This window comes from Tyto alba, unplaced genomic scaffold (genome assembly GCF_018691265.1).
Source record: "Tyto alba isolate M040663 unplaced genomic scaffold, T.alba_DEE_v4.0 Super-Scaffold_2, whole genome shotgun sequence".
Taxonomy (NCBI): Eukaryota; Metazoa; Chordata; class Aves; order Strigiformes; family Tytonidae; genus Tyto; species Tyto alba.
Window position 1 is genome coordinate 2022135 of NW_024881282.1, and position 11490 is coordinate 2033624.

Genomic DNA, 11490 nt, shown 5'->3' on the forward strand with positions numbered 1-11490 from the left:
GCAGGTGGACACCCACACCCATGTACCCCACACACGTACCCACACACCCCACGCACACCCACTGCCCACACTGGTGGACATCCACACCCATACACCCCCCACACGAACACCCCCATAGACCCCACGCACACCCACACTGGTGGATATCCACACCCATATACCCCACACATGAACACCCTCACACACCCCCACACCCCCCACGCACACCCACTGCCCACACTGATGGACAACCACACCCATATACCCCCCACACGAACACCTCCACACACCCCACGCACACCCCCTCCCCACACCGATGGACTCCCACACCCCACCCTCACGCACACCCACCCACGACACCACAGACACTCCCACTCCATACACATCGCCCCACCCACCGCCGACCATAGAGTTCACAGTCCTCCACTGCCCAGAGAAGCCCCACACATGTCTCCCCCCCATCACTCTCCCCAGGGCCAGGCAGCCCGGCCGGGCGGCGCAGCCTGCCCCTCACCCCGCGGGCCGGGAGCCACCCCAGCCGCTCGCCCGCCTCCGTCCCCTGAGCGGGTCCCGCACGGCCTCCTCCGCCTCCGCCTCCTCCTCCTCCTCCTCCTCCTCCTCCTCCTCTTCCTCCTCTTCCACCCCTCCGCGCCTCCCAGTTGCCATAACAACCCCTAACGCCGGCGGGTGACGCGGACTGCATTTCCCAGCGGGCAAAGCGGCGGAGGGGCGAGCCCTTTCCGCCCGCCCGCTCCCGTCGGCCCCCGCGCGCGGCCAATCAGGAGCGAACAGGTCGCGCGGCGAGGGCGGGGGTGGAGGGCGGTGAGAAGATGGCGGCCAAAGGCGGCAGGAACGGGCTGCTCGATAAGGTACCGCGCTGCGGGCTGGCTTTGGGAAAGGAGGGGGATTTATTTTCTTGGCGCCGCCGTTCCTCGCCTTAGCGGTGTCCCTAGAGCCGCCGCCGCCGCCCTCGGTCAGCCTTCTTGCTGAGGGGACATCCCCCCCGCCTCAGCGGGGCTGTGGGGAGCTTCTCCACTCGCTGCTTTCTTCTTCTAGGGAGCCGGGCTGGAAACGGCACAAAAGACCCCGGGGAGGGAGGGAGGGAGGAAGGAAACGTCCTGCGGGCAGGCCCTGCCGCAGCGAAACTGTTGGTTTTGTTTGGTTGTTTGGTTTTCTACCAGCGTGGCTTGGCTCTAGCCCAGCCGTCCTGACAGGAGCTCGGTTCGCGGTACGTCTGCGCTCCTCCCGGTGGGTGTTTTGCTAGAAAAGTAACGCTGGACACGGCAGAGTTGTCAGGTGGAGCAGAGCGTACCGTGAAAGCCTGCTGATAAGCCGGGTCTTGTCTCAGTAGTTTAAAGGAACTCGTTTGTAGAGTGGCTTTGATCTCGCCCCACTTTTAAGCAGTCGGGTGTTTGTCACGGCTTTGTGGTATTTGGCAGTCTGGTGGTTGAAACTAAAGACCTGGAGGCATTTTTTTTTCCCCCGCAAGAAGATGGAAACAGTTGTGTCTGCATCTCTAGCTGCAAAAAGCTGTATTCAGTGTGGTGTATTTGGCGCTTTCCAGCAAACTTTAAAATACGGATGACTGCAGTTGAAAACACTGATTTTCATTCATATGTGTATATTCATAATTTCTAAAGAGTATAATTTTCTTGCATCTGTTTGAGATTATCTTTACTATCTTAAAGGATTTGGTGGTTTTTCTTTAGAATAGTAGATTAAGTAGTTGAGCAGATTTTTTTCAGGGGAAGGTATGCTAATGAAATATTTCTGGCTATCTTCTGCAAATGCGTTCAGCTTTCGGTTTTGAAATGACAGTGCTTTGTGGTTAAACTTCACAACATCCGTGTTCTGTGGATGCTGAGGGGTAGTTATTTCAGAGGGAAAAGGAGTCGTCTGTAAGGGAAATATGCTGTTGGTGTGGGAGATTAATCCTCCAGTGAGAAACCATTGAATAGTTTCAGCAGGGCTTCTACCTGAACAACATACACTTGATAACGTTCTTTTTTTCCCTCTGCCCCCATGCTGGTTTGTGTGCCTTCATTTTCTCCCCCTGGATGACTTAAAGGAAATATGGTCATTTCTGCAAACCAGTGTATAAATTGCTGAGGTATTATCTGGAGAATTGTGGCCTTAGGTCCACAATTTCCTCGAGCTTTTCTTGAACAGAGAAATAATGGGTTATCAGCAAGGCTTTAAAATCCTAGGACAGGTTGCTTGTTTAGCGTATCTTTTCATGCTTCACTAGTAGGCTAAATCAGGGTGGGTTTAGGGAGATACATGTTTTAACTACCCCTTTTTAGGGAGATTTCTGTTTTAACTCTCCCATTTTTTGACCTGCTCATGTTCTTCCAGTGTTTGTGATAATCAAGTAGCTCCTCCTGACATCTCCTCACTTAACCAGCACTACATGCCCACTGAATTCATAATGGTGTGCAGCAGTGGCTACAGTCCTCAGACACCTTGAGATTTCACCCATTTAGCACAACACTAAGTTATTAACCACACTCTGCTGCTACTAGAGTTAAACTTTCAAAGCTTTTGCAAGCTCCAGGACTGAAACCACTTCCTGGCTACCACCTGCTGCAACTGCCTTCTGCTCCTGTGCCCCAGAAGGAGCTCTCTGCCACTGGGGGATGTTGATTGTGAGTACAGTCAGGCAGCACTGGTATTTTGGGGAGTTTGAGGTCCAGAATGCCTTCCTCCAAGTCAGAGGCTGAGCTAGTCGGTGCTGAGAATGCAGTGCTGACTCGCTGGAGTTTGCCACAACTCTTCCTTCAAGAGGAAGAGGAGGGAACTGATGCGCAGCGAGGTCTCCCTCAACTCTGCCACTTGAAAATCCTGTTTCTGCCAGGCTTGCGGTGTGCAATGTCACAGTTATTTTAGATTTTATGTGGCGGGGTGGAGACCTGCGGTTTGGGACTTGCTCCTGTGTCGGCTGCAGCCCAACCTACAGGAAAAGGCAATCAGCTGCAATGTCAGCTGCATGCCTTGAGGGAGGCGGAGTGCATCATCTGCTGAGGCTCTTCCAACCTCCCTTGGCTGCAGCATTGCGCGTCCCAGCTTGAAGGATTTCAGCTTGAAGGATTTCAGATTTTAGGTTTTAGGGAGGGTAGGTTACTTTCTTTTCATCCGTGTAATAAAAAACACAGATTAGATGCAGAAACATTATTCCTCTTGAAGAGTTTATATAGTCTACACTGGTGCTCCTCTTGCAGTAGCCACAAATCTTTTTTACTGTATTACTTGATTACTTAGGTTTGTAATACCCAAAGTGCACCATAAACTTCAGAGCAATATTTGAAGAGACAAGCTAGCTACCCAGAAGATGTTGCAGGTTAAAATTGGACATGATGTAAATGAGGCTGATGGGAGCAGCAGGAGGAGTAAGGCAGGGGGAAAGAAAAAAAAAAAAAAAAAAAGTTAGGTTTGTGCCATGTCTGAACATCAAGATGTGAACATCTTGAAATTTCTCCTGTAGGATTTTTCTGTGCCTCCTGCTTATGAAAGAGCTTTGTGAAGGGATTTAAATGAAGGTGATAGCTTGACAACTGAGCCTTGCGAGTGTCTCAGATCCTGCGGTGTCTGCTAAGAAAGCAAGCACTTGTTTTGCTTTTCCTTTTTTTTTTTTTTTTTTTTTTGGAGCTAACAGCAGAATGCTTCCCTGCGGCAATCCAGCTGCAAGCAGCATCTTTACCTGGATGTGAACAGCTGGGGCTCTGGCGTGCTTCTACTGTCAGACTGGTTTTGCGGCTTTATAAAATTGCATTCCTGATTTTATTATTTGTTTTAAAGTAAGGTAACCGCTGGCTATATTTCAGCCTTTGCTCTGAAGCCTTGTTCTTACACAGGTATGCTTTCAGGTACCAAATCCACTTCTTCGCTGTGCCTGACTGTACAACACCATATTTGCTTCCCCTTCATAGTATAGGATGTGTTCAGGACAAGTATGATAATCTTTCACTTGATTTTTAAAATGACAAAACACACCCAAATTTAAAAACTGTTTTGAACTGGTTGGTTTGTGTTTTTTTGTGTGTGGTTTTTGGTTTGTTTGTGTTTTTTTTGTTTGTTTGTTTTTTATTTTTTTATTAGGCTGCAACCAAAATCTGAGCTTTTCTTTCGAAGCCTTTGGAACCCGCACCTGAACTGCTCAAGGTGACTAACTGGTTGAAAAATACCATCCACTAGCCGGAGGAGCAGACTCATTTGCATCTTCCAGGCTCCACAGGACACGGGTGCAGCCTCACCTCCCCAGGCAAGGCCGGGCTGCTCTGCAGACCCGAGAGTGGGTGGAGGCTCTCCCCTCTGCGTGGGGGTGAGCACTTGGTGGTAGAGGCCAAATTTCTGCCTCTCCTCCAAGCTGAACGTGGGGATGGCCGTCAGTTAAAGCTGTTTCCACAGCTGCACCGGTGTATAGACATCAGTGTACAGATGTGTGTACATTTACATGCACATCTGAACACAGAGGTAGCATGGATGTTGATGGTTTTTCTTTGAGCATCTCTTTCTGCTCCTCTGCCACCGTGGGTGCCAGCGCAGTGTCCCAGCCTCTCCCTAGCCCTTTGGTCCTGCAGATCAGCCTGGAAGAATTAGGAGAAGCAGCAACAGCACTGCAGTGCTGTACCAATGTGAGAGACAACTTGTCACTCATCTCCCTCGTCTGAGCAGGAGAAGTAACCTTGTGGGATCATCATGACCAAGGTAAAGGGAGGGCTAAAGCTTCTCCCTGGCTAAAGTCCCAAACCACAGATGTGTCACAGTTACAAGGCCTCTTCTGACATGAACCGCCTTGGGACTGTCAAGCTGTTGCTGTCTTGAAGTGGAACAGCTTCAGTCACAGGGAAGCCTGAACAAGAACTGAAGCTGGTTCAGCTCGTTGCTTTAGACAATCTAAGATTAGAATTTTTCTTTTTCTGGAAAATATGTCATATGGGCTTTACCTCTACCTCTGAAAGTGCTGGTTTGCTCTAGAGATCGGTATCAGTTAAATATCACTGATGTTATCTGGCAATTCCAGTGTCAGGTGATTCAGGACACAGAGCAACAAGCTAGAATCCAGTTCTTGCTCTGTCATGGGTTTCCAGGATATATGTTACTATAGCAGTGTCTCATACATGTTATTACAGCAATGCCTCAACTCATTTTACATACAGATATTCCCCTCTGTGCAAATCCCTTCTGCAAGTGAAGTGTTAGCAGTCCTGTGCCTCCAGGGCTGGTTTCCAAGGTATCTATAAAATAGCTTTGAAATCTTGAGGTTTTTTTAAAAAAACAACACCCCGGGGCTTTCATTTATTTCTTGATTCCTGAGCTTTTCTCAGTGGTGTTTTCCAACTATTCTATCTTCAAATATATCTAGAAAGTTGTTGGGTTTATTTGGGAGGAGAAGAGAAGAAATTACAGCATAAGCCTTGTTTCCCTCCTCTCTGGCTTTAGGAAGCAAAACCAGGTGTAATAAGATTGATTAAAAACTTGAGCATTGAGGATGAGATAGATGCGTTTTGCTTTAATACCAGGTACACCATGCAGCTGCCAAAAGCAAAGATTCCAATATTAAATAATCATAAAACACATCACAAAAATACCACTTGAGTGATACCTTCCCAAGTATCTCTGGATTCTTGCTTTCACTTAGGAACAAGGTGGAGGATGCTGCTGTGTTTTACACTAAGGATTGTCTTTAGCCCTAGAAATGTGGAAAACTGTTATTCAAAATATTAGTTCAGATATATTTTTTAATTCTTCAAAATGATTCCTTTAGTGGCCTTTGCAAAAAAAATTCCCAACTGTGCTTAAAGGAAGATCTGGTCTGAAGGAAGGCTTCAGATGGTCTGCGGAGGTTCCTTGTGCTGTTAAAAAGTTCTCGTTCATTTTGTTCTTTATTATTTGTAAAAAGCAGCAGGGGGAGGGGTTGAGCAGCTATAAAGACTGAGCCTTTTCACAGGGTTTTATCAATAACAAAAATAAACTCTGCAGACTGAATGGTGCCTTCCCTCCTCAGTATGCCTTGCCTTCCCTCGAGCTGCATGAGTACAATGAAGGACAGAGTATTTCCCCACATTCACATACGAGTTCAGTTATTGGTGTAGCCTCTGGCAAATCCAGTTCTGCTGCGTCCTGCATGTGTCTTACTAGTCAATATTTTGTCTTTAAAATAACAGGACTTTTCTGCACCCTACAGGAATAAATCTGTAGCAGAAGTAGCTGGTGCTGTTTCAGGAAAGTACTCTGGTTTAGGGTTTTGTTACACAGCATATATTTCCTCATCAACAGGCTTGTTGGCTTTCCTTCCACTCCCTCATGGGAAATGGAGGGTGTACCTGGGAGCCGTGAGTTTCTTCCAAGCTTTTTTTGATTGATATGTGGGATAAGGAGAGAGGGATTGGGTGTTGGTGTTATTACTTCGAGACTCCAATTCACTAATTAGGAAAAAATGGTATGTTTTTCCTCTCCCTAGTCTAGCTCTTGATACTTTAATCTTTGGGAATTCCAAAGGGCAAGAAGTGAAACTGTTGTAGATGCTTTTATAAGGAAAAATAAATAGCTGAAAGAATTCTTCTGTATTCTTTCATGATAAAGGGTTTGGCTTTCAATTGTCACCTGTGTTAATTAACCGTAGGAAAAAAATGCTACAAAAAAGTAGCCACTTAAAAATATTTTGTAACTTACACTGATGTGAGAGCTTTTTCCCGGTTGTCCCAACTTTTAAATGCTTCTGGCTGAGTTTTGTCTCTCGTAAAACAGCTACTGCACGTGACATTTGCTGTGCACCTCATCATGCATACCTGCAGAGCCTGAAGGAGAAACAGGCTTTTTGCTGTGTGAGTGTGGGTGAAGTAGATCAGGTTTTACATCTTGCTTTAAAATGGTTTCATTCCTGCCAGAGAAGGGAAATGAGCTCTTCTGGCAGGTGGTTAATAAATCCAACTTGTGAGCTTCAGGAGCAGAAACTAATATGAGTGAAGTTGAGAACTGCTTCTAATGACAGCTGAAATTTGAGTTCCAGTCACTCAACTGTTTGAAATAATTGACAACTTAAAATACACAGGATTCAAACTCATGTGTCTGACTGTGGCTAAAAGGAACAGTGTCACCAAAAACCAATATTGTTCAGAGGAAAACTAATCCCTTTGAAATGCTGAGCTGTTGTATCTGAGATTCTGTATTGATGAAGGACTCGCTTCTGAGGAAAATCTGAATCTAGAAGAGCCGGAGAGGTTTCATTCTGAAGGATGGTCTGACTGAAACTTCATTTTTTCCTTCGTGCCTTTATATTTTCCCCTTGTACCTGGATTGTTAAAGGTACCTTGAAATTTTCCTCCTGTCATCAGTCCCCAAAGAGTCTGTTTGTAACATCATGGCTAAAAACCCATTAATTGTCATAACTGATGCTTTCTGTGGATGGCAACGGGAGCAGCAAAGGCAAAATTGGAATTAGGATAAAACTGATGTAAAAAGTCACTTCACCAGATACCTTCAGTACCCTGTGGCAGGATGCATGAGCTTAAGTGTGCAAAGGTAATAGGTTTGTTGGTGCTGGGGTGACTTGTGGTGTGATACAGCCGTGTAACAGGCCCCAGATTCCCTCAGTGTCTGGTCAGGTTTTCCCAAACACACAGGTATTTTCTGGGGTTTGCCTCTTATCTTTGCATATGATGAGCAAGCACGTTAAAATGAAAAGCTAACCCGTGCCAAATTCTCTTTAACTCTGTTTTGCAGTGGAAGATTGATGACAAGCCAGTAAAAATTGACAAATGGGATGGTTCAGCAGTGAAAAATTCTTTGGACGATTCTGCCAAAAAGGTATGTTCTGCGACGACGGATTTCTCCCTCTTGGGAAACACTCTGTTCTTGTCGGTTTTTACATTTAGTTTAAAAAAATCTGTAAACTTTTTTGGTTTGGTTGGGAAGTGCCCATAGCCACACTGGTTCTGTAGCATCTCTTGCAATTCCTGTGGCTAAAGCAGTGTTTGTGCTTAGAATATCAGCAATTACGATGTCTGGTGCAAACAGGAATTCTGCAGTTTCTGCTCAGTTTACTCATATAATCGAGATCGTTTTATCTAAATCCTTCCCAGAAGCAGTTTGTTGAATTTATGACAAGCACAACGTAAACTCGGCTGCATGTTTCTCCCACAGGTTCTCCTGGAGAAGTACAAGTACGTCGAAAACTTCCATTTGATCGACGGCCGCCTCATCATCTGCACAATCTCTTGTCTCTTTGCGATTGTAGCTTTGATTTGGGATTACCTGCACCCTTTTCCTGAATCCAAACCTGTCCTTGCCTTTTGTGTTGTATCATATCCTTTCCATGTGCTGTTTTGTTTATACCAAAAGGTTTTTTTTTTCCCTATAAAGCACAAGAAAACCCTTCTTTGTACTCCCATCCTCAGGCCTGTGGGAATTTTACTTCCGGTGATGTGGAGACCAGCTGATAATCAAGTGGTTCTCATGTGATGGCAAAATTCCTGCCTGTCTGGGTGTAACACACCTAAATTTGGGCGATGTGGGGCTCCAGCCTTCCCCTGCAGTGGTGTGGAAGCCCGGGCAGCAGTTCAGCTCACGTCAGAGGAGCTGGCGGCTGCTCTGCTCTCCAGGCTCCTGGGGCAGATTCCTCCCATCCCAGACGCCGACCGCACAGAGACTCCTCCGCTTAAGCACATTAATCTCAAACAGGAGATCAGCCCTTGAAAGCTTTGGGGGTTTGTTTTGTGTGTTGGTTATTTTTTTTTTTTTAATTCTACTTCTAGCCTGGTTACAAACACATCTGCTCTTTCCTAATATGACGGGTTAGGTACCAAGAGTGAAGAGTAAACTGGAGGTAATTCTTGCCAGCGCCTCCGCTGAAGAGCAGCAGGCGCTGCCTATAGGAGGGCAGCGCTATAAATCAGAGTTTTAGAAATCTAAACATTTGTTTAGATGTCAACTCCCTTTAGAAGTCAGCTGTTACATTTCCAGTATTACAGCACAGCTGGGGACTGTTTTTTTCCCTGTTTGGGCTCAGAGGGTCAGCGTGGCACTGATTTCTCTACACCTGTAGAGGTTTTAAAACAGAAATGTGTGTGACATGAGCGGCTGACGGGCCCGTTTTCAATGGTACCACTGAGCTAGTGGGAACTGGTACCCTGGAAATTTATTACTGGGCTGGGAATCACCGTACCACTAACGGCTGCGTGATCATGGGCGAGTTATTTCATCGTTCTTCTGGTTGGTTTTCAGCACAAACACCGAGATAATTCATCTTGCAGCACTTAAAATTCTTTAATTCCAAAACCGAGAAGGATTAATGCTTAGGAGGAATGCACAGCAATTAATTCTGTGACTCGTTTGGTCTCACTTTTTCCCACTGTCTCCCAACAGATGTTTCTCCAAAAATTTTAACAAAGTAATTGAAAACAGTATTTTGTTGTTTTGATATCCGCTTTACTTCATGGTTTCGCGAACGAAGCATTTTATGTGGCTGGAGAAATCCCTTTCAGGAAAGCACGTAGGGAGTTGTCGCTTTCCCCTCCACTTCCAGGCATCTTGGCAAAAATTTAAGAAACTGTCCCGATTATTATTTAATTTCTCATGCTAATGAGGCATCAACCAAACATCCTGCTTGGAACAGTGGTTAAACCAACAGTGTCTGTGGGAATCCAAGCGATTTCTGCCTAATTTCTACTTCTAATTGCAACTTCGTAGTTTCCTTAACTCTTTTTGCACATATTTTGTGATGATGGGAATCCTGACTATCTATACCTCATACAAAGAAAAGAGTATTTTCCTCGTAGCTCACAGAAAAGACCCCGCGGGGATGGACCCTGACGACGTTTGGCAGCTCTCCTCCAGCCTCAAACGGTATCGTTTGCTCCTGCAGCCGGGGCTTAGCGAGGGGGAGAGGTACCAGTTTGCCTGTGGTGCGTGTGCCTGTACGGGCAAAAAAAAAAAACCCCAAAACTAAACCAAACAAACAAACAACAAAAATAAAACAAACCTGCATTTCTGAAAACTCCTAAACAAAATGGGGGAAAATACTGGTGTCTCTTCAATATGGATGACTCTGCGCCGGGGAGGTGAGCTTTCTGCAAAGGATTAGCTCCTGGGCCGTGATCTTTGCAGCTTCCCAGGCAACTCGTGATTAATAATCACCACAGAATGTTATTGCTCAGAAGTAACAGCGACCTGGGACAGGCTCGCCTGTCTCATGTGCACTGTTTCCATCCGTATCTCCCTGTAGGATCACCCTAAATATTTTCCTTTATTTTTCTACTTACAAATCTGTTGTGCTCCGTCAAAATCCATGTCCCAGTCTAGAAATGGGAGCGGAGCCAAGGGCTTATCTGCTGCAAATGTTCATGTTCTCGCTTCTCTTTAAATGGGGGTAAAAAAAAAAAAAAAAAAAATTAATCGGGTATAAAAATCTTTTAATTGAGTTATGATTAAGGCCTGCACCTTGTAGCTGGTAGCATCCATGGGGGGGCTTATTGTGTGGGGGACCTCCACTCCTGAGGACTTTCCTCTTCAAGATGAGGATTTCCTCATCAGCTTCTCGTTGGCATCTCAGCTGAGCCAGACTGAAATCCCGCTCTGAAATCTCTCTGCAGGTTTGACGACAAATACACCCTGAAGCTGACTTTCATCAGCGGGAAAACCAAACAGCAGAGGGAGGCCGAGTTCACCAAATCCATCGCGAAATTCTTCGATACCAACGGGACGTTAGTCATGGAGGCCTACGAGCCGGAGGTGTCCAAGCTGCACGATAGTCTGGCTCTGGAGAGGAAAATAAAATGATTTCTGACACCACCTGCCTCCTGGGAACGTGCTGAATTAACACCAATAAACTAAAATAGCTGAGAAAGTGAATCGTTGCCTCTGTTTTTGTCCTGAAATCCTGTTCCATTTTGGATGAGAGGGATTTTTAATCTTGGAGCCAAGATTTTTTTTTTTTTTCTTTAACTTTTGGGACATTTGCCTGCCTTTTGGGTTCTGCTACCCTGGAGGAGGATTTGCCTGTGGGGACACTTGTCTGTGCCACTCCCTTGGCTACCTCTGCTTTACTTATTTTTTTTTTTTTTTTTTCCTGGCAGTGCTTTATCAAACAGCTCCATGTGTCCCAGAGAGGGGGAAGCCCGGGGGGAGGTTGTTACCATTTGCATTTCACTACTGTCACCTTCCCCTTTTTGTGTTAGGAATTCAGGACAAAATCCTTCTGTAAAACAACTGTCCCCTCACAAACAAGACTTCTTTATTTTTTTATTTATCTAATTGGGGGTAGAGGATGGTTTTATATAAAAGTCTTATGGGGGGGGGGGGGGGGGAGTCTATATACTACTTATGGATGTTTGTTTGCCCGTGATGTTTATCTACGAGGTGTTAAAAATTAAAGGGAAGGGATTTTCTGAGCTGTGACTGTCGCTGTGTCCCGCTGCCTGTTTCCTTAGTGTCTGGTCGGGCCCTTCTGTAAAACGGCATTTAAAAAAAAATAATAATTTTGGGGGTTTTTTGTTGGGTTTTGGTTTGTGTTTT

General features: G+C 45.7%; 1 protein-coding gene across 1 annotated transcript; it reads left to right on the forward strand.

The window, feature by feature from the left end:
* The first annotated feature begins 740 nt into the window (after nucleotides 1–740).
* SPCS2 (signal peptidase complex subunit 2) lies at nucleotides 741–10827 on the forward strand. The gene is made up of 5 exons (XM_042793127.1): nucleotides 741–848; nucleotides 7702–7785; nucleotides 8122–8282; nucleotides 9688–9822; nucleotides 10569–10827. Exons 1-5 carry the CDS (start codon nucleotides 810–812, stop codon nucleotides 10753–10755), a joined length of 606 nt encoding a protein of 201 aa, XP_042649061.1. The 5' UTR covers nucleotides 741–809; the 3' UTR covers nucleotides 10756–10827.
* Nucleotides 10828–11490: the final 663 nt, after the last annotated feature.